This window comes from Leuresthes tenuis, unplaced genomic scaffold, assembly GCF_036924035.1.
Source record: "Leuresthes tenuis unplaced genomic scaffold, fLeuTen1.0.hap1 SCAF_8, whole genome shotgun sequence".
NCBI classification, from domain to species: Eukaryota; Metazoa; Chordata; class Actinopteri; order Atheriniformes; family Atherinopsidae; genus Leuresthes; species Leuresthes tenuis.
This window is the reverse complement of record NW_027325362.1, coordinates 4,346,365-4,374,289: the sequence shown is the minus strand read 5'-3', so window position 1 is coordinate 4,374,289 and position 27,925 is coordinate 4,346,365. Positions and strand designations below refer to the sequence as shown.

General features: G+C 39.8%; 1 protein-coding gene across 1 annotated transcript in view; it reads right to left on the bottom strand.

Annotated features, from left to right (window-relative positions):
* The window catches only part of LOC140312745 (pro-neuregulin-3, membrane-bound isoform), a 357,971-nt gene that overhangs the window by 12,368 nt on the left and 317,678 nt on the right, over positions 1-27,925 (bottom strand). The window contains exons 5-6 of the mRNA XM_072390537.1: positions 16,692-16,794; positions 11,638-11,764 (exon numbers count right to left, since the gene is read on the bottom strand). Of these exons, the coding sequence (XP_072246638.1) occupies positions 11,638-11,764; positions 16,692-16,794 (230 nt within the window). The remainder of the gene's footprint in view (positions 1-11,637; positions 11,765-16,691; positions 16,795-27,925) is intronic.

The window sequence follows — 27,925 nt, the reverse complement described above, 5'->3', positions numbered from 1 at the left end:
CTTTTCTTAAGACTTAGTTTCTGGTTTGATGTCTGACTAACAAGGCTGTCACTGAGACAATCCCTTACAAGGAATCCCTGCAGGACACCAACCTCATTAGCATCCCACATGCTGTCATGGTGATTCCATTCAGTGTTTGGAGGCCAATTTGTACGTCTAAAACCAACGTTGTATTTTCTTCTGAATGTTGAATACACACACACACATGAAATAAATGGATACTAAAAACTGAAGAATGACTTTCAGACAGACAGAACACTTGAAATAGCTAAACTATTGACATGTTACCCTTGTACAACCATCTGTGAAATTCATGTAAGAAAATACATAGTTGGAGAAGAAAAAGCAATAAATTTGACACTAATCTGCCGAGACGATGTCGACCCATAACGGCCACCTGTAAAGTGTTGCTCCTGCAAGCAGCAGGAAGGAAATAAAAACTCAACTGAGGCTTTCCAAATCAGACCTGATTCTCATTCATTCTCAAGTCTCTGCTTCAAGAGGCCCTAAAATCCTCAGAAGGAGGAGGGAGGGTGCAGGGGTGAGGGCTCGGTTACGTCACTTCAGAGTTACGTTTAGCTCATGATACAACGACACTTTACTGAAGCACGTCTGTCACCTCATGGTTGGCAAAAACGCCACTAAAACGCATTATTTTTAGTGAAGGGAAATAAAAAATGAAAGCAGAATGGCAATGGTCCAATAAGGGAAAAAGTCCAGCTTGGTTCCATGAATGACATTGACCGGACACATGGTGGCACTGCTGTGTTTGGCTGTGCCTAAAATCTGACCTAAAGTTTTCCTGAAACCCTTGTTTCACATATATAGCCTCCCACCTCCCTTACTTTCCACTTGGTTGCATCACCTGATGTCCTCTGTCCTTCAGCACATCACCGTCCACCTCTTTTTTCTCGTGTCCTCCCTGTACTACATGCACCAGAAATGGAAGCTCTGGAGTTAGCCTTGCTTCACACAGACATGTCCTGGACATTGTGACCTCCCAACCTTACCGGATTACGCAAGCCAATCAAGAGACTCCTCATTCTATAATTCATTTGAGTAAGATTGAAAAAATACGACAACAAATAACATTTATTTTATGGTAAAGTGTCTCCACAAAGCATAAATTTCAGAGAATGATGTGTTAAATCTATCATACTTTTGTATCACAGTCTGTGCTCTCATCTCCTTCACTCTCTCGTGTTCTGACAGCACACATAGCCCAAGATGCTAATTAATACAGAAACTTACAGTCAGGAGTTGCTCATCTCCCAGTCAGTGACAAAACAGAGACAAGGAACTTTTAAACAGTAGGAAATTACACCAGTTGAATGAGAATAAGAGCAACAACTGCTGAGATGGAGAAGGATATGTGCTATTAATTAGTTCATGAACAAGAATAAAGGATGGTGCTACAATCACCTCAGTCAGCCATAACGAGCGTGTGAGTTCATTAATATAAAATGTTTTATATCTACAGTTACAGACCAAACACGTACAGAACAAACATGCTTTACACAAATAATGAGCACGGCCCCTGGTGCCGAAGCCGTTTGTTTCAGGATCCATTTTGTTTCAGTTTGAAAACAGATTCAGGCTTTGGAAAGATTGCCTGAGGAGAAACTGGAAACTGTCTCCATGCGTCATTTAGCAATAGCGACAGTTTATGGGGGACATCGACACGAATGCAGGGAAATAAACTGTTTAGCGATGAAAACGTGAGCAGATACAAGCAGCAAAAATAATCATCACTTTCACAGTGACTTCATATGGAGTGCGTGCAGTGACTTATATTAATGGAATATGTGTGTGCGTGTATTGTAATGTGCATACCAGATGCCTCCGGCAATGTGGTTTTTTTTTTACACTGACACTATCTGGATTTGTGCAGAGATGCTGGCATCAATAACAGCATTGCAGCATAAAACCCACATGGAGAGCAAAATGCACACACCCAGGCTCAGGAGAGCCGGCTCAGTACAGTCATGATAGAGACAGAGCAGATTTAATTATGCAGCAATGGCACACAGACTCTTCAGAACACCTGAGGAATTCATGATAGGGTCGTAAAAGCTGATTGATAGAGAAGGACTCTCTCAGAGCTACTCTTTTGTTCATTGCTTAATCAAATACTTCCAACAAAAGGCCCTGCAGTGCTAAACAGAGGTGTTTATCACCAGCCACTGCCGGGACATTCTGTTGCCTTTTTTGTGGCCCAAATTATCAGCGAGCCTTTATCTGGAAGATGGTGTTCTGGGTAGAAAATGCCACTAAAATATACCAATGAGTGGGATTAATTCAGCCCAACAGTGGGCATGTGTTCACGCTTCTAAAACACATCTGACCCCATGCTCTGTGTTTAGAATATTTTGGTAATTGATTGCCTGCAGACAAAAATCAATGTGATATTGGCTGTGTAGGCACAAAATAAACAAATGAAATTCATTTGCATGCAACTTCCCGCAAGACTCTCACAGGAAATAAATATAATGAAAAAATAGATAGAAATAAAGCAACAGCAAGGATCAGCCTGCTTTTTGTCAACAATACATTTTGTAGAGTCAACAAACAGTAATTTGTGATTCAGTGCTAATCGAGCAGTTAGAAAAATAAGAGCCAGGGGCCTCATTTTAAATATTACCACTGAAATTATGCAACATTAATACGTTGACTATAGTGTGTACTATATTCTTAACAAGAGGGATAATCAGTGATTTAAAAAATAGCTCATATTTAGGGCTGGGCAAATATTAAATTCTTTAATCGCGTTAATTGCATGATTTCCTGTGATTAATCGCATTGTTATATGCAAAATCCAATAATGAATTCAAAAGTAGCATATAATGCACTTTTATTGGAACTGTACAGTCATATGATCGAAGTACTCCGGTGATAAGACAATTCAACGTTGCAGAGCTTACAAATAACTACAAATAACAGTTATAACAAATAACTGCACTGGAAGAACTTTGAAGTGAAAATGATCATGTTTGTTTAGCTGCTTCATCCGCCATTCTTCTCTTTTCTGACTGTGTCCTGTGAGCGCAGCAGCAGGAAGCAACTTACGAGGCTTTTTCAAAATAAAAGCCGGTGAGCAAATTACGTTTACAATAAAAAATTTGTTAATGGGAGACAAATAATTCATAATAATAAATTCATTAGTTCACGCAAAAATAACACGTTAATGTGCCCAGCCCTACTTGTATTGAATATAAAATTCTTAAATTGAATTTTATGTTTACTTCGCTTATAGATTGAAGCTGAAACCTTGTAAAGTCTTGAGTTTAACTTTGGTGAACTCTGACACAGGAACAGCTGTTATTGACTAACTATCCCTCTGCCACCAGGAACAAATAAGGGATCATTAACCAGTCCGGATGACGAGGCTGGGTGGTATGAAGTAATGGGACTTACTTATTGTAGACTGGTGTGTAAAATTCTTGACTGAACTCCACTGTAGGTCCCATTAGACTAAATTACTTTTTCAGTTTTATTCTTACTTGCTTGCTTAGATTCAGGCACTAAATAAACGACCTGGAAGTATCTAAGTTGCAGCCATGATAAGAGTTGTTAGAAGGAAAAGGAGCTTCAGTGCTTCCTGTAGTATATCTTTTAGCTTTTCTAGCCAATCTGACCACTCAAAGCACTTCCTCACTACATGTCACATTCGCCCATTCACTCACACTGCATGCGACACAGTGATTTTTGTTCTAATCACTCACACACATTGTGCGTTGATGCATCAATTAGCAACATGGGGTCCAATGTCTTGCCCAAGGACACTTCAACATGGAGTCTGGAAAAGCCTGGAGTCGAAGCACCGACCTTCCAGTTGGCGATAGGCGACAGGCAGGTGACCGCTCTTCCTCCTGAGCTACAGCCTCCCCAGCTAAAAAATAATTCTGTTGCACTGTTCCCCATGACTGTGAATTTCAAAGCAACAGTAGATTATTTCTATCCTGTTGCACTACCTGTGATTTGTGAGCAAAAATATGAGGGTGAGTCTGAGTAACATGTGTCCATTTTGTGCCTTTTTCTTTAATTATGAATCATACAAAACTTAGTTTAGCCCGCTCCATCCGCCATTCTTTTCTTTTCTGACTGTTTCCTGTGAACGCCGCAGCAGGAAGCATTTTAATGAAGTAATATCCTATTATGTAAATATGATTCATATCATAGAGCCATTGTGATAACTTGGAATTAGATGAAGCATCTAAAAGCAACATTTGTAGTTTCAGGACTGCAGACGCACATTGCAGCTTAGTGTGCCTTAGTGTGCCGTTTTTGGACTATTCGACTGGACCTCAGGCCTCTTTGTGATGCAGGCTGAGATAACAGCGCACATGTCTCCTAGAAAGACTACGTGAAATTATCCTTTAAAATCTTAGCTGCCAAATTCATATCATGACAGTTATCATGCTAGCTTAGATCATTGCTATCATCATGATCTGAGTTTTGGGCCAATAAGGGTCAATAAGTTTGAGCTAAGGCATAAAGGGGATCCACCGTATGGATATATGTTTTAATCAGACCAGAGGGTGAAACTGATACGACTGATGTATAAATTATGTAAAGACTTTAGGATGAGAGTCCCGTGGCAGAACAAATCTCACCAGTGGCTTTCTCATATATGGGATCTGTATAATAGTCCTGCTGCCTTTAAAACTCTTCTCTTTCTGTCTGGAACAGAAAATCACGTCAGAAGGTTTCAGGTTACATTTCCGGATGCAGCTGCAGTCTGTGAAAATGTTTTTTGAGGTACTCCTGAGCCCCTTTGGCTGCATTTATCATGAGGACCTGACGGTTTTTCACGCAGTGCCACCTGAAGGCTCAGTGCCACGACCATCCAATAGTGGGTTCTATCTGGGGCCTTCCAGCACTGAGATTTCCCCAGACTCCCTGAGCTATTTTGTAATATCGTGCTCTGTAAATGTTGGGACTACTGAAGCTATTATTTGACTTCATAATGAAGGAGCTCAGCACAGAAAGGTGAGCCATGACTCAATCCTGACATGCTCACCTGTCATCAATAAATCTGCTGATCTGCGGTGCTTCTTGTTTAATTTCTAATCTTTTCCATTTCTCTTTGCCTGTTTATTGAGTGTTTCTAGATTCGTTTACATTTTCTAAACACAATGGAGTTGTTCCGCGAAGACATTGAAAATCATTTCAACAGTTTTGATAAATGAAGAAATTACAGATTTTAGTTTCTTTTTCAGGGGACGAGATTTGTTTACAACGCAGTGTCTCATCAACTAGATTTGACTCAGCTTTCAGAGACAGAAAAACATTTTCATCATACATAATGTAATAGATTTAATGTTTTCATGCTGCAGTGTTAACCTGTGAGCCACTTTGTTGCCAGGATGAGCCTTTAACTTAGACTTGAAACAACTTCAAATCAGCCAAACACCTCCACAGGTCACCAATGGCACTCTTGGATAATCACTTTGGTTTTGAAGAGACATGATGTGCAGCCCTTAATTCAAGATACTTTCAATTAAAAATGCCTACTTTTCACTAAGCTTACTCTGTCTGTTGCAGCAGGGATGACTGGAACTTTTTATAACTCTGTATTTCAGTAAAGGAAACTAACGATGAAGCTAAGGTGGACAGTGAAACAGTTCAGGGCCATAGATGCAAAAGACTAGCATGTGTGTGTTTTCAGGAAATCACAGAAGGCATGAAACCGAACAAAAAGATCATGCAGTGACATGTTGGCCAGTGTAGTGGAAAATAAAACCTAAACTGGAGTTGAAAGTTTAATTTCATTAAAATGATATTAAAACATTTGACTTTGTAGATTGAGCTTTATTTTGCAGGTACGCAGACAGAAAGGTTGAGTAAAGAGACCGGCTTCAGATCAATAACTGTTTCGTGTTATTTAATGGTTTCATTTTTGTCGGGTTGAGCGATCGGGAAATCTACCACCATTTGTTAGCACGTACTCTCACTGACATTTATGTTTAAACTAAGTTTTTCCACCAGCAACACAACGTGCAGCATTACTTCTCTGAAATATAAATGCTGCTCCTCAAGACCAAACTGGTATTGACTCGTCTTTCTGCACACATTCAGCACATTATGATTATACCAAATCCATGCTGATGGTTGAATTGCTGCCATTTGTCTTGTTCTGTCTTTCACAGACCACACAGCTTTGGGCTAATGTGACGAGGCACACCCAACCCACCTCCTCTCAAACACCAGAATTTAGAGATTGCTTTTAAACCCTGGTTAGCTTTTGTCTCCATGTCACACATCTGAACTCAGGACTCAGCCTCCGGCAAGAATGTCCTTGTGCATTAAATTCTGTCAGCCTAACTTTGAAATTGACAGGGTCTGTGGTGTCCAGCTCCATTCAGAGCTTTTAAATACTGTGATCTGTTGATTCATGTTAGGTATTAAACCGTTTTAAATACTATACTCTCACTTTTACGGTCTACACCTACAGTTAAAAAGAAAACCCTCTCCAGATCTTGAGTTAGTTATGGCACAAATGATTTCTTGTGCAGTCATTAAATGTATTTGTCTAAAATTTAAGAAAGTGTCTGAGATAAGATTTCCTTCATATCTGGTTAAAAGGTTGTATATCAGTGATCTTAAATAAATGAGTCATCCAAACTGTTTGAATTTACTAGCATAATATCTACAGAATTCTAATAATTCATGTAATAATTCACAGTCATGTGAAAAGGAGTAAAAATATCTGTGTCAATTTACTTGAACCTTTTTTTAATACAGAAAGGAAATTATTCAGTGTCTTCACTGACCAACTTCATTGTAGTTTGAAAATATGAACAAATCTAATATTTGATAAAGGAAAACACAAAAAAAGGCAAAGTAACAGGTTTCTGGAGGATTGTACAGTCCGCGATTAACTGGTGACAGGTGAGGGTGTCAGGATTGGGTATAAAAGCAACATCCCTCAAAGGTTTAGTCTTTCCAAGCAACAGGGATTCATTCCTATTCTATTCCTGAAAGCAGAATTAAAACAGTTTTGCACTCTCAACATCTACAGAGCAGGATAGCGTGAGGGTTGAGGGGGTTTCTCTTGGCAGATGTTCTGATGTCTTCAGTACCAAGAGGCAGCGTAACACAGGAGGCTGGACTCAAATGAGACTGGATACAATCATCTTTAGTGGAGATTATCATTTAATACCGTGCACAGGCTCATACAGCTTGCATGCCGAAGACCAAGAAGGAACAAGTCAGTTCCTTTTTATGCCAACATATATGTACAAAGCACCCCGTTTGTTTTAAGGTTCTGTTTTTCAACGTGTGGTTTCTTAAAGGGTCTCTCAGACTGTCTGGTGCCTGGCTGACAGATATGAACACATAAATAAATAACAACTAAAGGTTTGACAAAGCACGAATCTGGTTGTGGCTTCTCCAAACATACGATCACTGTGGAAAGGCCAAGGATGGAAACCACTGTTGGATGACCTCGGAGCCTTCGTGTCACCATGATCAATACAGCCACAATCTTCACTCAGCACAGTCCACGGCTGCATCCAGAAATGTAACCTGAAAGCCACATATCAACTCTGTGCAGGAACACGGCCCAGTTCCCAAATTCTTCTGAAAAACTGCAACAATTAGTATCTTCAGTTCCAAAAGCATTAAGAGCGTTTTGTGTCTTGGTGCATTTAATTCTACATTTGTTTATATTTCCTGAACACAGTTAATTTGGTCAGAAAAAGGTGAAATGAAAAGTAATATCATTGAAAATAAAGGTGCAAAGTTAGTTTGAAAAAGTTGTAGATTGTAGAACTTCCCAGCTTTTCTGGAAATATGGTTGATAAGTTCTGTTTTTGAGTTGTATTAGAAGGAGCAGGTTATATTCAAAGTTGCTGTGGGTCGCCCTGCTTGTCACTCTGCCATCCCACAGTAGCCTAGATGGGCCCGTACCAACGGGGGCTGTGGAGCGTCGAGGCTTTTTTCTGGCCTCTGTAATTTTCCCACATGCTTGGAAGGGGAGAGTGATGTGGGAGGTATTTAGTTGGCTGCAATCTGCAATTTATGCCAACAGATGTCAGTGCATCCTACACACTGGGCCATTAGGCTATGTTTTAAAAATACCAACAACTTTAGGAAAAAGGAATAATATCTGAAAAAGACTGACTTCATGATGTAAGAAAGTAGACTAGCAAATGGGGCTCTTCTTCTGATTTAAGTCTTTTAGTCAGTGAGGACAAATCAGGAAAATATTGTCTGTATCACGAACTACCTGTATGTTCCCACGGTTATTCAATCGTCCTGTGTATACGAACACATTTATGATGATTGAGAGACCCTTGCATTTAGGCTCTCAACACATGACCTTTGCCTTACTGTTAAATTAAATCATACCCTTAGAGGACACAAGGTTTATCGAATAAAACACAAAAATACCATCCCTCAAGTGACATTAAAGTGAAGGTAAAGCTATATTCTGAGACACATAACTGGGGAGATGTGATGACAGAGGGCACTGAGAAGATGAATGACACGTCCAGCCAGTAGTGTGCTCCCAAACCACAGATTGATTGCTCTCCTACAGAGTCATGAGGCTGATGCAAGTGACCAGGTGGAGATGAGAGCGCTTAATGATTCTCACGCAGTCAGAAACTGGAAGAGGGTTAAGAATTTAATGATAACGTTCAGAGCTGTGCAGAAATATTAAGCCACTTTTCCCATTTTGCCTGGAAAAACCTTTCTCCCTGTTTCCCTTCCTTAAGAATGGCTTCTTGACAGCCACCCTTCCATGGAGACCATTTCTGATGAGGCTTGGGCCAACAGTAGATGGATCAGCTGAAGGTCCAGATGCATCTCTCAGGTCCTGTCAGGTCTTTGCTGGATTTTTTCCTCTTTCTTAAGGACATCACTTTCAGATCCTGTTCATCTGCTGTAGATAGTTTTTTAGGCCTGACACTTCTTCTTTTGTCCTCCACTTGGCAGTTTTATCCATCCTTTCATTCTCATGCAAGTGGCCAGTGCAGGTGTTACGGTCCTTGGCCTTGGAAGAAGTGGTGCAGCCTCCCTCTATGCAGATTTCAGTGTGGCAACACACCCTGAGGAGTGGCCGCCTCCCTCCTGTGGGAAATCCATTGGACCGGCTTGGGGACACTGGACCAATCAGAATGGCTGAAACAAACACCTGGTTCATTCACCGGGGGAGCTTTGGACTGATGTACAGCTTGCCCCCTTTGGTCTGACTGAGAGGTTTGTGATTTTTGTGAGTCTTTGTGGAACAAACTATATAAAGCTTGTCTCTTAATCTTAGTTAAATTTGGTGGCGCTGCTCTGTTGAGAGTGTTACCCTTTGTTTGAATTCTTTGTTGCCTGCCTTGGTTGAAAAATAAAACATTTTTAGGTTACCTTCCCTGACCCCTGGCTGAGATGGGTCGTAACAGCCGGACATCGACTGCGGCGGAACAACAGACTCAACCCTAGTTCAGTCATCACATCATTAGTTTACCACCGACACTGGGAGGATGTTAAGCCCTCATTTCAGGTCATCCCATCTTAAATGATTACTGTCACAAGTTCCCTTAAATATTTCAAGGACAGACTGCACACCATGAAGAGATATGCCAAGTTTTCAGCTAATAGTTCTTTGGCAATCACTTCAGCTACAATTACTCTATTCGGTCTGTCAAACTGTGTTATCGTTGGCATTTTTCCTTAGATGCAACGAAAAAAATGGAAGCAAATGTCTCTCATCTCTTGAGTCAGGTGCAATATTTTGACAGTTGAATGATTCATAGGTCAGTGTTAAGTGGCTTAACACAGTTAGCCTCTCCAAGAAATCTGGACTGGACTGAAAAGGAATGAAAAAGCAGCCAATGTGCAAAGAAAAACTTCCAAAGACCTTCAGAAAAAGTGGAGAACTATTGCTCAAGACCACATTAAATAAAATGCAAGAAAGTCTGTATCCTTGGAAGCAACAAAAAAAGATGTTTTGCACATGTCTGCTCTTTCATATTAATCTACAATATTACCATAATTTAAGTTTAAGCACTTAACTTAAAAATTTGTTGGTATAATAATAACAAACGAATGACGCATGTTGAGAAAAACAGATAATAACACCTCAGTCCCTGGTAATTTTTTCCTCTTGTAACTAAACATTCACAATCCAGTCAGTTACAGCTCAACAAGAACAAGGTCTAACAGAATAATCTAATAAGTCAACTCAATAGACAAGAAGTATTTGAAAATTCGATAAAAAATAAAAAAATTTCTGCCGAATCAATACTGTAAATGAGAGAATAATCTTTTTATAAAGGTCAGCAGACACTAATGTTATCAAGGCTGCTTCATTAAATTCTCAATAACTACCAAACACAGCAAGTCCCAAAGGTTTAGTTGATGGATGTACATCACGAATAAAAGTATGATCATTGAATTCAAGGACATGCCAAGAAGAATAAGGTTAGGCTTTCGCTTTGTGATCAGTTAGTAATAACCAAAAAATACCAATGACCAACAACTCACGGACATCATCGGAGCGATTAAAGATACATCATAGATACATCAAGGCTGGTGTTAGCTGCCGAGCAATAAGAGATGCACACATTTGTATACTTAAGACGAGCAAATTCATCCCATTTATCCAAAAACAGACATCAAGCTCGGACAACAGTGCATCAAAGAAGTCCCACTTTTACACTGATAGTAAAACTGTGCTGTTCATGTAAGTCATTGTAGTTAAACCGCAGATTAACACGCGTCTTACCGAAGCGAATTATCACTGCAGGACATCAAGCTGATGACATCACATGTAACCCAAGCACAAAGCTAACAGCCACAGCAACATGTGACCGACAACCTTCAGTGTTTCAGTGGGTAAAAATAAACATTAAGAAATGGAATCTTCTCAGATCCAGGGTTCCTAACCATGCTTTATTAGGAGGCGTCTCATTGACCCATCTTTACTGTAGCCTGACTTATAGCTGGTTGCTTCATCATGTGCATCAACTAAGCAGTGGCGAGGCCGGACAGTGAGACACTGTTGTCAGTTTGCATCAGCAGGATCTCATTTCCTCTTCTAAGACAGTTAGCAGGGTGTTCAGCACTTCAATAACCATTACCCTGGAAATTGGGCCTATCTAGGTGCTTTGTGGCTGAATGAAAGTCATCTAATCACCTCTGTTGCCATGCGCTCCCAGCTGCTGCTGGTTCTGGTTACATTACTCTCCCACACGCAACACTCAACACACAACAATGCTCACTTCACTTCGACACTTCCAGGTCACCCGAAAGACTGGCTCAGCCATTAACAGTACATGTATATAAAGCCCAACAAAATTAAACAGCACATGATATAAAATGTTTTTACAATGATAAATAGGGCATTCCTCTGTTTCCTTTAGACAGGCTGATATCTAATGTGACTGCTCACTGTTGTCTGCATCATGCTGTCCTGTAACCAGACAGTCTTCGAGTGAATGGGAGCACCGTGAGTTATTTACATGAGCAGGTTTCAGCATGCATAGATGTACTTTATGGGTATGCTTGACTATAAAACAAAGCAAAATCGTGAAAGAAAGTCAAGTCAAGGAGAGACTTGATTGTAAACAGAACATCTTTCCAAGCTTAGGGTGTGTGCCAGCACAATGGGACAGATGAAAAAAGAGAAACAGCAGCGGTCACCTCATGCATCTGCAGGTTTGTGTTAGGGACTCTCATCTTGGCCTCCAGGGCATTGTGGGAATTAGCGGCATAGTTTTTCAAACTGCGACTCTCTTTCAGGTGAGCCTGGAGCTTCTCTCTGCGCCTCCTGAAGAGAAAGAGAGGAAGATTCACATGTTGGTTTCAGAGCTTTAACCACTGATCAGATCATTTACTGTCTATCCTGTGTGGACCTTTTGGTTTTCATCCAAACCCATTAACATATAGCGTGAATAACAAGGGTCAGTATCTCTTCATATCACATAGTTCAACAGGTCTATGGATACATGGTTCATAATCCAATCTGAAAATTAACACTTAATTAGAGAAGGTTAACACATTTGATTTAGCAGCTTTTTTATTCCAGGCAGCAAAAATGTTTGATTGAAGCAAACACTATGAATTCATGCACAGGACAGCCTTTATCAGCCTCCATAGAATGCCATATATCACCATGATGTCAGATGATCTCCGCACATTAGTAAAAACGACAGACTATGAACTGATGGTCCAGTCAGAGTCCAGACCTCAGCCTGACTGAAATGCTGTGGTGGGACCTTAAGAGAGCTGTGCAGAAACCAATGCTGCAAACCTCAATGAGCTGAAGCACTGGAAGCTCTCTACCTACAATAAACCATACCTCATTAACGTCTCCCTGAGCTTTAATTAAAATAAATATATTCAAGTATGCAGTTTGACTTCTTTTATTAATCTAATGTTTTGAGTTAGGATATGTGAATTCAATTAAACTGGTTGAATCGCGATTCTTTTTCAGACATACAATGCAAATACTCTGACGTCACTGACTGTCAAACTGATTAGTTTGACCCTAATCGTAGAGCTGACCCCATGATGAAAGGTCATGTTTGAGGAAGAGAAATAATTAGACTTTGTGGCGCAGCAGGACGTGATCTAATTTCTTCTATTCAACTGAAAGAAGCTCTTCTGGTTTGTTGCTCTGACCAGTGCACATTACATGCGCTTAATTATTACGACACCAGTTGCACAAGTTTCTGCAATTAGACTGTGCTGGAGGAAAATGGAGCCGTTGTATCACAACTTCTCTGTGTTGTGCAGGAGCTCTGCTCATTAGCAGATACAGGCGATAAAGCCTTTACTGTTCCTGTCTTGGAGACTCTGCAGTGTGACAGCGGTGTAATGAAGTGTTTGCAAACTCTCCACCTCTCAGGCACTTTAATTATGTTTTCTCATGGAAAGGCTGCAACATTTTGTGGACACTGCTTTTCTTATATAAAGTGAGTTGTCCATTACCTCCGTCACAGTTTATTTGACGGTTGGCAGAAGGGTTTGTTCTAACTTTAGTTCACACAATAAACAAGTCATAACGACGCAAACATAAAATCAGACTTATTGGAACAATGTCAGTGTCCTTGAACATCACCAACTTTTATGAACCATCTTAATCTCCCTTAGTCTCAGACAGCAGTTGAATAAGGAGACTGTGTTTAATCTTTAGTCTGTGTGAGTCTCAGAGACATAACTAATGCCATTTTTTTTTTTTAAGAAAACTCAATTTCACATATATCGCTCAAAACACTTGTTCAACAGACTTTATTTGATACCCCTCATTAACTGGAGCTAATTATGCCCCTTATTATACTATTTTATCTTCAATCTTCATTTTTGAGGGATCTTATTAAAGAGCACTGTTTAAGAGAGGGGAGATGGAGAGATACAGTGCAGGTTCTCAGGCAAACTGGAACTAAACTCTTCAATGACAAAACTCCATCGTCTCTTAAAGACTTCACGGTTTAATTTTTTTTGCCTACAGAGCACTTTGCTCTCAGACTGCAGGTTTTACTGTGGCTCTGAGAGTTTCCAAATATAAAATAGGAGGCAGAGCCTGCAGTTACCAGGCCCCTCGCTTGTGGAAGCAGTCCCAGTATGGATTCAGGAGTCAGACATCCTCTCTCCTGATCAAATTAGGCTGAATCCTTCAAATTTGATAAAGCTAATAGGTAGGTTAGATTGAACTGTTGTAGGCGGAGGCTGCTGATGCACTGAATGCCTCTCATCAAACCGGCGGTGGTATGAAGGCTTGAGTATATTAATATATGTATATATTAATTCTACAAACTGATTTTTGGAAACTTAGCATCACATGTTAAGGTAAGAGTTATCACACATGGATGTGAACTCCACAGCAAAAGCCTAAAACTCACTTTGCTTGCAGAGGTACAAAAAGGAGAGAAGATTTGTCACTCTCCAAACACGTACACGTGAAAGAGCACCGACGACAGCATGAATTGAAGAATCATTTGTCTTTTATTTGGCTGTATTTGTATCCGGCTCTTTTCTTCTCCCTGTGAGAAAACCTTTGACTTCATCGTTATTCAGGTCGCTCAGATTTGCATTCACACTTCCTCCCTTCTCCAGATCTGTATGCATCTCCTCCACTGAACAAGCAAGTTCCCTGACTCAATTATGGATTCATTGAAAGAGCCTGTCCATCATGCCTTGATACGATTATCTTGTTGTCAGGCTGCTCATTCACTCACATCATTATATTACAGAGGAAAGCCTATGGAATTACAGTGCCATCTATCACAGCCTGCTCCACAGTCCATATACTCTGAATGAAAGACTGCTGTTGCATACAGGATGTTTGACCCATCCTGTAAGACCATTTATGCAGTATTAACTGTGCACACATGTTAAATTCAGTCCTACACAAACAAGAAATGGGGACAGAATCAAGACAGTGCTGAGCTGACCTTTTATTTGATGATAGGCTGAGAATATGTGTGAACAAATAATGAGCTTTACAGATTTGTTGTGAATACTCTGAGTGGGATTTCATTCAAGATGTTCGATGCCTCAACATGTTGCTCCGGATTTCACAATGTTAACAAAATGCCTCCTGAGGCCTTTGGTCTGCCCACACCCAACAAAGCTCATCACCAAAGGTTGTAACATTTTAATCATATTAGGAACTGCTGAAAATTTCTCCAAAATATGACCATAATTCTCTTAGATATATAACATACATATATGAGCATTGGTGGAAACATGCGGTTAATCTAAACACCCGGTTGAGGACCCCTTTTTGTGCACGGATCCTAAATACTATCCCTAAAAGATCTTTAAAAAAAAAAAAACACTCAATTGGATTAACTTGTAAAATCATGTCTCAATCCACTTTTACTCAACATTACCAAATGCATATATCACAAACAAGGTCCAAAATTGTAGCAAATGTAAACAATGAGATGAATAAAACCCACAGATTCTGCAGGGGAATAGAATTCAAACAATTTGTGAATGGGCTAATCTAACTTTTAAACTAAAAAAAAGTGCATTCATTCATGTTAGTCCGAAGAACTGAGTTTACAGCGTGTGGGAATGTGGGCGGAGGTTGTGCATCGGGGTCAGTGATCAAGTCAATTGCTATGTCACAGTGGAGCGAGGTGAGGAAATGGTAGTAGCAGCTAAGAGGAAGTAGATCAGGAATCTAAGTAATCTCAATAAACACATTACAAAACCAAGGGCACCACTGGTGCAGAACATTCAAGAAAGACATTAATCTTAAATAACTGGCTAATAACAGCACAGAAAACCTGTAGCTCTTACAAGCTATGAACTGGATATGAGACGTACAAAGGGTCTTGCAGAGAGCAAAAGTATAAATACTCAGCAGATGATGAGGAAAGTGACAGCAGATGAGCTCATTAAGAATAAAGAACAGCTGGGAAGAGTGACATGGAGAAAAGAAGGCAACTGGGAAACAAAGAATGTGGAAATGGTGACAAACCGTCCTGTTGTCTTTCAGAATCTGTAGAACATGGTGAATAAACCACACTTTTGATTGATAGCAACCAGATTACGTTATTTTCTTTCTGTAGTTGGGGAGTGAACAGAACCTGAAGTGTGAGCACAAAATCCCTACGTTTCATTAATCTTTCAGTGATTGCTGGCTGACTTACGGTATATTGGGAAGAAATGTTTCCTCTTGCTTTTATTTTCAATTATTTCATTTCTTCAGCTTTGCTTTGTGTTAGAGTCGACAGGAGGTAGTTGGGGTAAAGTACATGTGCTTGACTTTAGTCTGAGATTAGTTTCAGGCTCTCACATCTAATTTTTAGAGCTAAGAGTTATATATTGTATTATATTTGTACTATATTATGAGAATTTATAAGAGAATCGATAAGGAACCAAATCGGTAACCGATATTGATAAGAAACCGAATCGAAGTAGTTCATGTATTTCTTATGTCTTTTTGGGAGACTTTCTCTAACAAGGAAAACATTTTTGGTTAGTTTCAAACCTATTTTGTCACCTGCTTGGCTCTGTTGTGGCAATCAAGCTGCTTTCCCAGATCTTAACAATTAACTTGGTCAGTACAGTTTTATCACAACCTGTAAGATGTTCTACTATGAGTACATCATTCCAAACGACCACATAGGTCGTTAGTTCACACCCTTAAATACGAACCGTAGAGGGCCGTCAAACTACTGCTACTACAGTTGGTTGGAGGTTTTTGTGGCTCCTATGAGCATTTCCATGTTAGAGCAGACGCCATTCTCAAGTGGTTCCTTTGACATGCCTTTTGTGCTATTGATGTTCGGTCAGTAACATGGAAACATTGAACTAAAACGCTTGTTACTCCCTTCTTGGATACAGACACTATGTGACATCACTTGGTTATGGTGAGAAAAAGATTATAGTTAGGGCTGAAATGCATTCCTTTTTCAAAGCCACCTTCGCCTTAATGGATGCCATTTTTCTCGTTGCCTTGGTGACACGTCACCATTTGTCACCTTTGGGTTGCTTTAAGACAGTAATATCACTGCAAACAAAACCATTTTGGGTTAAAAAACATGTTGGTTAGAACTAAAATGCATTCATTTCTACTACATCATAAACGCCTTAACGGATCACATGCAGTTGATCTTATCACCACAGGTGGCAGCATGTTCATTAATCACTTCAAACTCAGTCTCAAACCATCACAATGCACATATAAACTGTGGTATACTGTTCATGGTATGTATGCTACTGTGTGTTTGTTCTCTCACTTGTTGCGACAGTAGAGGGCCATGCACAGTGTTCCCAGGAGGCTGATAGCCATGGCGATGGATGTGATTGACAGCACCTGTCTCTTGTACACGTCCTTGCTCTCTGTGGAACACAAAACAAAGGAAGATGCCATATTAATGTTTGAACAACACACTCTTGGCAAATAAAGTCATAGATGTTGAACGTATCTGTCACTATGAGTGAGACAAAGAAAGGAAAAGAGGAGAAAATGATTTCTGTGAGAAGCTGAGCAGCCTTTACTCACAGAGACAGTTAGTACCAAACTAATACATTACAACAACTTCATCATTTCGAAGACTTAAACATTGTTTTGAGACTTGTTCTAAGCCATTTTTAATTTCGAATGTTTTTGTCTGCAGCACCCAAGCAGCCATTTAAGTCACCAAACAAGCCAGTTGTGGTACAAACAGCTCTCTGGGGCTGCCGCGAAGATTCTTTTAAATAATAATTACATTCACGTGTTTGATAAATAAACCAAAAATGAAATAAAAACACAACTCAAAATCTCAATTATGATAAACAAACACATACTTATAGCTCTCCTGCCGCACCTGCTATTCCTAGTTACTGCACAGCCTTTCAGCTCATTTTATCAGCTCTACCACATCGAGTAATGGTCTGATAGACACCAGACATTGCTGTTGAAATGGATGCCACATGTAATGGAGCTTGAACACTTGGAGACAAGAAGAGTTATGGCATGCAGGGACACCATTAGTGGAGAAAAATGGAAGCTGTCTTGTTTGTTCCGAACAAGTAAATCACACTTGCCTTCAGATACATTAATAGGCGATCAGTCAAGCTTTATTTTGTGATGCTCAGACCTTGGAAAACCATAAAGATGACAGGTGTTGGGGTTTTACATTGAGGGGATTGAGACAAATTTTCACTGCGGATGGGTTTTATTGGCTACTTTAAAACAAAAAAAAAAATAATCACTGCTCAGACAATGACTGCTGGGAGCTTCAGAGCCCAGCTCCAGCCTCCTCAGCTGCAGACCACCACAGAGGGAATGCTGACAGCAGTCAGTGACAGAGAGTGTTAATTGATTATTTCAAGACTTTATCGAGACGTTTGAGCCTGTCTTGGAATTCAAACCAGGGATTTTTGAGACCAAGATTACCACTGCAGTACTTAAGATACGGTGCCCTACACATATATTGCATAATCCATCATACAGAACATGCAATGTACTGGATCCTACATTTTTTCTCAAAATAATAGATGTTCCAGAGACCACTGGTGCCTTTTCAGTGCATCTATACATCTTCTCTGTCTTTGTTTTATCTCCCTCCACCTATTTCTAAATTATGCCCCGGGCCATTGTTGTTCTGATGTTGCTAATCACACTGCACCATCAGATAGGCTCAATGGCTGTAATTACTGTATGTAATTAGGGGGAGCCGAGGGCTATCCTACAGAAACAAACTGAGGTTGAGTGAAGGGTGGGGACTGGAGATGTACAGAGCAGGGGGGAAAATTTGGGAAATGTGGAAAAGAGACTTGAACGGGAATCCCACTTGTTTTTCTTCTGATAGAGATTTTCATTCTTTAAGTTTCAGACAATCTCTTGTTGTTTGGGTAAAATCGTATTTTGTATATCATAAACTTTGTGCTGCTGACATAAAGTTTCATTAAGATCACCAGAATAGCAGTGAAATCGGTCAAGATAGACAAAATCTAGTCAAGTGTTGCTAAAGCTTAAAGGAAACATTTGCCATAATCCAACCAAGTAAAAATGTTCAATTGAAAATTCTCTCTGGCAAGTGTATGCATCTTTCAAAGCTGTCCCCTCAGAGTGTGTAGCAAAGGTTAAAAAAGTGAGCTTAAGCAATGTGGGCTGGGGTTATCTCAAAGAATAAGGCTTATAGAGCTAAATTCAGACTTACAGAACACTTTCCTCAGAGTACTGAGTGACCTAGATAACAGCTGGAGAACATCCACAGATAAAACTAAACACAGTGCAACTGTCAGCTCTGGCAAAAGACAATAATTAAACTTTGCATTTTTTTTTATTTTGTTAAACTGGTTTAAAGAGAGCTGTGCAAATGTCGATTTGGTGGGGCTCCCCTTTAACTTTAAGCATATAAGACATTTTTTAGAGCTTTATTATGTTATAATTTTAAACGGATAGTCAAACGAATAAAGAAAACTATGCATCTCATTGTAATTTGCAGCATTAATCATTGCATGTTTTGTTAAAAATATCCATAAAATATAAAACCAATGCCAAAACAGTTCATCTTTTCGACTGTAAGTGTTGTCACATTCAGTTGAAGTGAATTCAAATTCGTTTGCTCAAATGATTGCAGGGAAATGCCTAAAATTTCAAAGCTTTCTATACATGGGCCCAATCCAGGGCTCTCAGGGCTCCGGTGACTGAGTGCCAATTTAAGGAGCCAGCATATGATTGAAGGTTATACAAGAAAAATGCTCACCTTACACAAACTCTTCATCACTGAATGGCTTACTGCACTTAGCAATTTTGTGAACTACCACATTTCCACTTTTCAAAAGATTTGTGGAGACTGACAGATGGGCAGCTCTTTTGTAAATCTGTTTGACCTTACTTTTGTGCTTTTCACCCACAGACTTCTGGGTTTTTTAGTCTCATAATGGTGTTTAAAAATCAAATACTTTGAGCACAAAAGTCACCTGTTTGCAGATAGTTTTACCAACGGCATACTTATGCGGTCCGGACTATCTGCTGTCAGGGTCCGAGCACACAGGCGTCCTTGTATGTTCTTGTTTTGCAGGTGTTGCATGAAAGACAATTAGTGGCATAAGCTTTGTCACATAAAACCTCTCTGCTTTCCAAGTTGTCTGCATGCTTTTTTTTTTTTTCCTGATTTGAGGTTTACTCATGTTACGCTCGGGATGGAGGGATTTTCGATCGGATATCGGCGATCAAAGGGAGGATCGTGATCTTTCTTTTCAAACTGCGATCCTTAAGGCGATCTTGAATGAATTTAATGCCATAAGAAGTTAAAGGAAAAATCTAAAGAACCTGTGCTTTACTGTGTACTTAAAAATGTTTCTCATGGAGCAACATGTGTGCATACAGAGCCCTTTGATCTGTGCAACTGAGGAGTGAATATTAAACTCTTAATAACTCTCCTTGGCCAGATATCTTGCAACAGCTGTTGTACACTGGGCCCACCTTTCGCTGCTTTGCTTGTATTTGGTTGATTTTCAAAAGTTGCTGATATTGTGTTCTGCCCAGATGCATTTGAGCTTAATCCAGCCGCAGCACCTGATCTCCACCGGTATTTTTGCAGCTTCGGGGTGGTGAACTTGTATGTGCCCAAATAACTTTGTCGTCTGATTATCCTTCACAGGCACACATTTTTGCATATTGTGCAAATAGGTTGCGTTAAATCTTTAGGCTCACCGTTGAAAAACCTGAAATATGTCCAAATAGCCGATTTAGCGTTCCTTTTTGGCACTAAATTGCTGTCGGCCATGTCAGCGACAGGCAAGGTTTGTTTGTTTATTTAGCTGACGTAACTGCGCCCGCCCTCTCAGGTGATTGGACAAGACAGATCGAATGATCTGAAGACAGCGCCGATTTCACATACCTACTTACCGCACATCGATTCTGCACATTTTTCAACCATTTTTGATCCAAATGAAGCTTTCGGTGCATGTTAAATGAGGAAGATCAGTTTCATCTCATCCAGTGCTACTGAACTTTCTCCTGCTGCTGTTTGTCTCTTCCATTTCTTCCATTTTTGTTCCGTTCAGCGCAGTCCCACAGACAAACACAACATAATCACACGACAGAAAACTTTATATTCATGCTGATGAAGGTGAGATTTGTTATTTATGTCATGCAGCATGACTTTCTAAAGTATTTCAATGAAATGTCTGGTTCACTCAGCAGCCAGTAATCCAGAAAACGTGAGTGAGAGCGAGTGAAAGCTCAAGTAAACGGCGTCTGAATGCAACAATGACATTCTAAATATAGTTACTTGAAGGCACTGCTGGAATAGGGTTCAGGGAGTCTTCTCCCACCCCCATTCCTTTGATCATATGAGGGCACCATCAGTCTGATTACCAAACAAAAATGTCTTCGGTTTATCTTCTGAGCATCAATACAGTTTGTTCCACTCCTTCACTGGACTCATTGAAATACTCAGTGTGTGCGGAGTGCAACTTTTCCTAATTCATGACCATATATACTACATATACTACAAACCCACTTCAGAGAAACAAACGTATTCCTTTTAGAAGCAAATATTTGGTGCTTCCCTCATCATTTATAATGATATTATGGTTGCTGGAAGCACCTGCACCATATTGCAACACCATAGTTATGCACTGGCACCAGCGATAGTTGAGGGTGATATACGTCAACTTGTAATCTGAACAGCTTTTTTGTGTGCTCATCCAACACTTGTCTGCATGTGTGGGTAAAACAACAAGGTTACCACTATATCGGTCCTTAATGGTCAGTCTAAGTAGTTTTTTTTTTTTTTTTTAAATCTACCATTTTTTTTTCATTGTGTTGGCTTTTACATCTAACATTAAACTCTTTGGCTGTTGACTGAAATCCTTTAATTAACAGCATATATAGTGGCGGTTCAATGTTCAAGATGATATTCATGCCTATAAAGTAAATTTAATTTGAATTCATGCCACACTTGGCACTAGTTGCCATGCAACCAGTAGCTTCCCACGAGTCGTTTTTATTCCCATCCTGACAGATGCTTGTTAGAGGCCACAGTTTGACACAGCAGTTGAGTAATGTAAAAATAAATGTTGACTGCAGCAACATCCTTTATTCCCCATCATGCCTGATCTGGAAGTGCCAGCTTTACTTCAGTTTGTATTCACTTTGTGTCAGGAGATGATAGTTAGTGCTAGTTATCGTTATTTTTGTGCTGATTTACAAGTTTTAATCGTGATTAAGATGGTCTGCTATCGGCTTTATTTCAAATGAAATGGATAACAATCAATATTCTGAACATGCCATCAATTAACATTGTAAACGAGCAATCATTATATTCTTGGTGGACTGCATTAAAGGGAACGTATCAGAGAAATTAGAGCATGTATTTGAGTGCCTGAAGTCACTTCCTACTAATACGTTTTATATCTTAACAACGAAATCTGGCATCTAATTAAATATATGTTTTTTTCTTACTTGTCAGAAATTTAAAATTTCCCATTTGTAATTGAACGCACCATCAGAACAGCAACAGTTTCAGAAGAGTTTTCGATGGTCAGCGGCTATTATGTGCGTGTTTCAACAACCTGAGCCATTTAACACATGACTCGAGTCAAGAACAAACAGAAGAAAAAGGAAATTTTAAAGCATTTTTCCGTTTCATTATTTTATTTCAGCTGTCCATGTCAAACTGCAGACAAGGGAAATGTAAGTATTTGACAAAAAAATTGCCAGTCAAGTATTTTTCTATCAGTTTGGTATGTCATCTGAGCTCTCAATCTAATTATTGTACACTCTATCATATCCTTATAATATGCTCCAAGTCTTATTAAGTACGACAGATCTGAAAAAAAGAGGAGACCCTGAGGAGGAGAGTGGCAGTGTGAACTAGAGTGGGTCACTGCTTGCCTGAAAGCTACTTGCTTGAATAGAGGTGAAAATAATTGGAGGAAAAGGGAGCTGCTGTACTCTCTCTCTAATATTTATTTCAGTTCAGCTCAATAATACTTTGTCATTCCCTGAAGCGGAATTATATTGCTGCAGTATAAAAATATTGAGGAATTAAAAAAAACCTAAATGAATAACAAAATAAATAGAATAGAATAGAATAGAAAGTTGAAGTCTAGCAGAGAGAAGTTTGGTTGAAATGGTCAGAAATTGCTATGAATGGATTGGGGTGTTATTTTTACAGCTGGACCATAACTTTTTTGATATCTCACACAATGTGAGTAAGTGAACTCAACATCTGGGCTGCAGAGACGCTGTAGCCCCTCCTCCTGCACTGGTACCTCTCTGTCTGCTCAGTTTGAAAGCTGGGAAGAGAAGAGTTCAAAGTTGTTCCTGCAGCCGAGTCTCGTGGAACCAATATTATTCCCTTCTTGATATTCCCGCCGCATCCTCTTCAGGACTCAAAGGTAATTCATTTTATCTGCCAGTGATCTCACATTTCACATGACAGTCAGAAGAAGAACTTCTAAAACTTCCTCATCCTTTCTAGCCTTTTCGTTCCCGCCCTGCATCCTCGACATCTCCTCTTAATGTCCTCTGGAATTGGGGTCTTATTGCAGGCATTAACTTGGCTGATCAGCTGATCCTACATCAAACACCTTTCCTGTTGGCATGGTTGTGCATCGTAACAAATGCATAAAAAGTGCAGGAATTACCGGCAGAAATCATTCCAGTAGCACAGCATCCAACCTGGCTATGAAAAATATTTCAGAAGCCATTTTTTTTAAACAGAAAAAAGCTAATCTTACACATCTCAAGAGGATACAAAGACACATTATGCCCAGAGCTGCTGCATCCAACGGCCAATTCTAGAAACCTGAGTCAGCTTTGTGAAAGAAGGCCATAAAGTACAAAAGGCTGCCATTGGTCAAGGTGTTGCATTCAGAGAAAACGCTGTCAAACCAAACTCTCTGTTTTAGGAGGTCATTTCGGACCCAAACTTAATCAAATCTTAACCACAGTGTGCAGGAACATTTTTGGAGATGTTTCGAAAGCAGACGCTGACAAAACACGTGGAGGAGGATGGATGCATCACTAAAGCACTTAAGTTCACCAGAGAAACAGAAAGGTGATGCTTAATAAGTCAAGATATCATCAGGAATTAAGAAGCCTGAAAAGAAATGTTTCAATTTCAACCTGAGAACATTTTATGGTTCCTTATCTCCATAAATGACACTATCTTGGTTAGATGTACATGTGTAAGTTTTGTCAACAAACAGAATTGCACTATAATTAGTGTGTAAAAGTTCCCATCACATACATTCTGACCTGCGTCATGCCCATAAGGCTTGCTTGGTGTGAGGTTATTAAAGTCAAGGTCACGCAGTGCCTCTGCCTCCCTCATGTCTGCACACACCTGCACGCAGAAACACGCTCTCCTGACGTGAATAAATCATTCGGCTCAAGAGAGGGAAAGCATGTTCGCACTCCATCTGTGGGGCCTCGGGGTCACATCCTCTGTCTATTTCTGCTTCAAACCCCCAGATCTGCCCTGCTGAGGCATGCCGGTCACTTACTCTGAGCAACATTAGAGAAAACAGCTATTAATATTTTACACTAAATGTGCTAGCGGCTGCGGAGGTGCTGCTGCAGTCTGTAGGTGTAGCCACATACATGCAGAACGTGCAAACAGCACAATTACATTCCACAAGAGAAGACAATGTGATGGGAAGACTGGCGAAATACCTTTAACTTTGTACGATGTTTATTATTAACTCATTATTCTCGCGACAGGTTGCTGTTTTTCACCGTACTCTGTCACTGTGAACATCACCTCTGTGATGACGTGTGGTGAATGGCGACATTGTGAGGTGGCATTTTGACATGGTGTCTCTGAGGGATGCCGACTGTGAGCCCTGGTGAGAAGGCTGCAGACTGCCAGGTGGAGTTCATGACATATAAACAAGCAGTGGACACAAAAGACACACCTGGCAGGTTAAATCTCTGTTGGCCTTTTCGTCTTAGAGTCTCCGGCTTGTTTTGCTTTTGTTTAGGCTGGACTCACACAACCACACAAATCATTTGTCATATTCAGGCTAAAAGGATATATTATAACCACCTTAAAATGATGGTTAGTTCCAGACCTTTTTTTTTCTTAATAATTGGACATATGTATGAATCGACTCCATTTCATTCGATCGTTTCACTTGTACAGATGTGAATTAAAGCGTTGCCCCTTTATTTGGTCGCAGTGATGTTTGGTAGCATCACATCAGATTTGGTCACAACTTAGTCTGATAATAAAAAGTGAAATTATGGCAAGTCACTCATTATCATGTCAGAGCAGCATATGATGCTGTACTGATGGCTTTCGACTTTGATTATTCTTTCTGATAACCACTTGGGTTCATCCAGCAAAAAGAATATTTTTTTCACACGGACAGGGCAAACTTATGTATTAGCAGTGAAATAACATTATGCAGGACTTTAATATGTCCTAAAAGATTCAATAATTCATCATGTTCCTCTTAGCTTCAGTACTGATTTAAGAAAGTTTTATGTAGGTTCTCTGGTACATCACATCTTATGTGCCGTGGTGCACGTATACAGCAGTTACTCAACTCTTTATTTATTTTTTTTAACCGTTTCTCAGGTTTTGAATGGATACGTCGGCTGCCATGTGTTATAACTACTGAGTACTGGACTGGTTCCTCTTACAGGCCTACTGGTGCCAATAAATTTGATCGTTCCCAGACCTTGTTTGGGTTAATCTACTGTGGAATTAACTGTGCGATATCAACTGTGCACCACATTTTCTGCATCAAATATACACAAATGGATAAATGAGAGAAATGGCATGAGGACGAGGATGAGGAGGAAAGAGGAGATCAGGATTCTCCAGCTTCTGCCTCACAGCACTGAGCCTTCTGATGGAGGACAAAACCCTTTTTAATTGCAGATCTGACACTTTCTTGCCTGGTCATAGCTTTTTCTTTTGTTATGCAGATAGCTATAGTCTGCGTTTTACTGCCTGAATCTATCAAAGTGAATGGTGATAATAATAACACAGCTTTTTTTGATTGCTTTGGTCTATTGTTATCCTTCTTTCTTTTCTAATTGTTCTTGCAAATGCTCATTGAGATCAGTCTTTGCAACAATCTTTTTTATCCTATGATCTGTATGAAGTTATTCACAGTGCTGCTACATGCTACACATACATGTTACTGCCATAAAAGACACCAAAGAGACTAATCACATCAACTCCTTTCAGAGAACCAAAGAGTTTTCATGTAAAGTAATACAACTCAGATACAGCTCTACTTGTGGCATTGTTTTTGTGACTCATAAATAATGCAACCCGACTTTTTAAGCCGAGTTAAGGAATAATGGGGGATATTCTCCAGCGATGAGATGATGTGACATTTTATTTATATCGATAATATGTTCTGCCATTTATGTCAAATCTCTAAAGTTAATGTGTTCTATTGTAGCTCTCTAGGTTGAGCTTGTGCCAACAGCAATGTTCTGAGATGAATTCCAACCCAGCTACACAGCATTCGTATATACATGGTAGTTTAATTTACTATGATTTCAATTGTAAACCCAACAGAAATACCAAACTCCACTTATATGTTGGGTTATCACCAAATCACATCCTTCTGCATTGGTATAGAAAGTAAGTCTTTAACAAAGTCTAGAACATTTGGTAGAATATGTGCTCTTTGCCGCCCCCTACAGTTGTGGGATGTAATACCACTGTCATTTTCTACATTTAAATGATGATAAAACTGAATGCATTCTGTTTGGGGATACTGTGACGGCTGACTTTAGCACCTTGTCTTCAAAGCTCAGTTCAACCGTCAGAAATCTGGGAGTGACCTTTGACCTTTGACAGTCATCTGAGGTTTGACAAACAAATTAACAATGTTGTCAGGACTAGTTTTTCTCCAGCTGCGTCTCCTGGCCGAAGTTAAAATGTTTTTAAGCCGTCACGACCTTGAGAAAGCCTCCATGACCTAATAGGTTCAAGGTTAGACTACTGCAATGGACTTTATGTGGGCGTCTCCCAGACTTCTCCCAGTCGCCTTCAACTTGTGCAAAATGCTGCTGCTGCCCGTCTTTTAACCAACACTAACAGACGTGTGCATATCACTCCTGTTCTTAACTCCCCTCATTGGCTTCATGTCCTTTATAGACTTGATTTTAAACTTTTCATTTTTTTTAAAGCTCTTAACGGCCTCGCCCCATCATATTTATCTGAGCTTTTAACTGTCCGTAACCCTGGTAGAGCTCTGAGGTCAACAAATCAACTTTTGCTGGAAGTGCCCAGGTCAAAATACAAACCCTGTTCTGGCCGAGCCTTTTCCATTGCTGCCCCCAGGCTCTGGAATAAGCTCCCCCCCGAGATGCATCTTATTTCTGACCTGGGCCTCTTTAAATCTAGTATTTTATTGCTTTTAGTGTTCTTTTATTGTTTTTTAGTTATTCTTCTCTTTATTTATCATCTGCTGTAAAGCACTTTGGTGCACCGAAATGGATTGTTGTATAGGGCTGAATAAATAAAGTACATTTACATTTAAACGAATCTCAGTGCCAACTCTGCACATGTTCAGCCATACACAGGAACTTCTTGCCATGGTGAAGAGACCACAAAGACTCTTTTAAAAGCCCACAAAAATGTAAAGCGACTGGAGGCTAATAGGTTTAGTGCAGGGCTGGAAAACAAAGTCGTGAACTGTGGTATCTCAGCCCCTGACACTCGAGGGCAGTTTCAGGCCCAGGGATGTGCACAACAAAAGTGAATGTACTTCAAAACAAGTCAGAGGCACAAAATTTCAAGGTTCACAAACTTCTCTTGTGTGGAGCAACTGCACTTCCTGTTTATTTGAAAAGAACAAAGTAGCACCTAAAGGAATTAAAAACCAATGAAGGGAAGAAAACAAAAGAAATGCCAGATTTGTGCTTCTTACTTTCTTCTTGAGCAACAGCGGAGGAATAGTTTGGATTCTCAAAGCATTTAAATTCTTCTGTTGTCAAAGTTTAGCAGAGTGAATCAGAAAGTACCCCACCTCCACATGAAAAAACAAGCAAAAACCAACTGAATGCATGAATATCCCCCATGTCACATGTTCCTTTAACAGTTGCGTAGCTTTACAGCCTGGTGGCAAATTAAAGAAACAAACAAGGACACCAGCTGAATTTTGGCTCTTCGCCATCTGCTCAGTTTCGATGAGCCAACTCTGGCTCAGCAGTGATTGTCAGAATTAGAAAGATTTTATGCAAATGAACTGACACATTTTGTGACACGTAGATAGACAGTGGACAGTGGACTGATCTGAGTTCTGTTTAAAACAACCATCTGTGAGTGAGAGGGAAGTAGAAAGGCCTGTTAATCACCCTGTCAAATGGCTGTTGATCATGTGACAGCTTGTATAAAAGTTAGTGACCTTAAGCAAGGTCACACTGCAAGTATCCTCACATAAACTGTGTCTCTACATAGAAAATAAAAAGACTTAAGCATAAATTACAGTAATTATCACATTGTGTTTTTGGGCCAAACCACTTTAGCTGTCTGGGAAAGTATAGCAAGGTTTT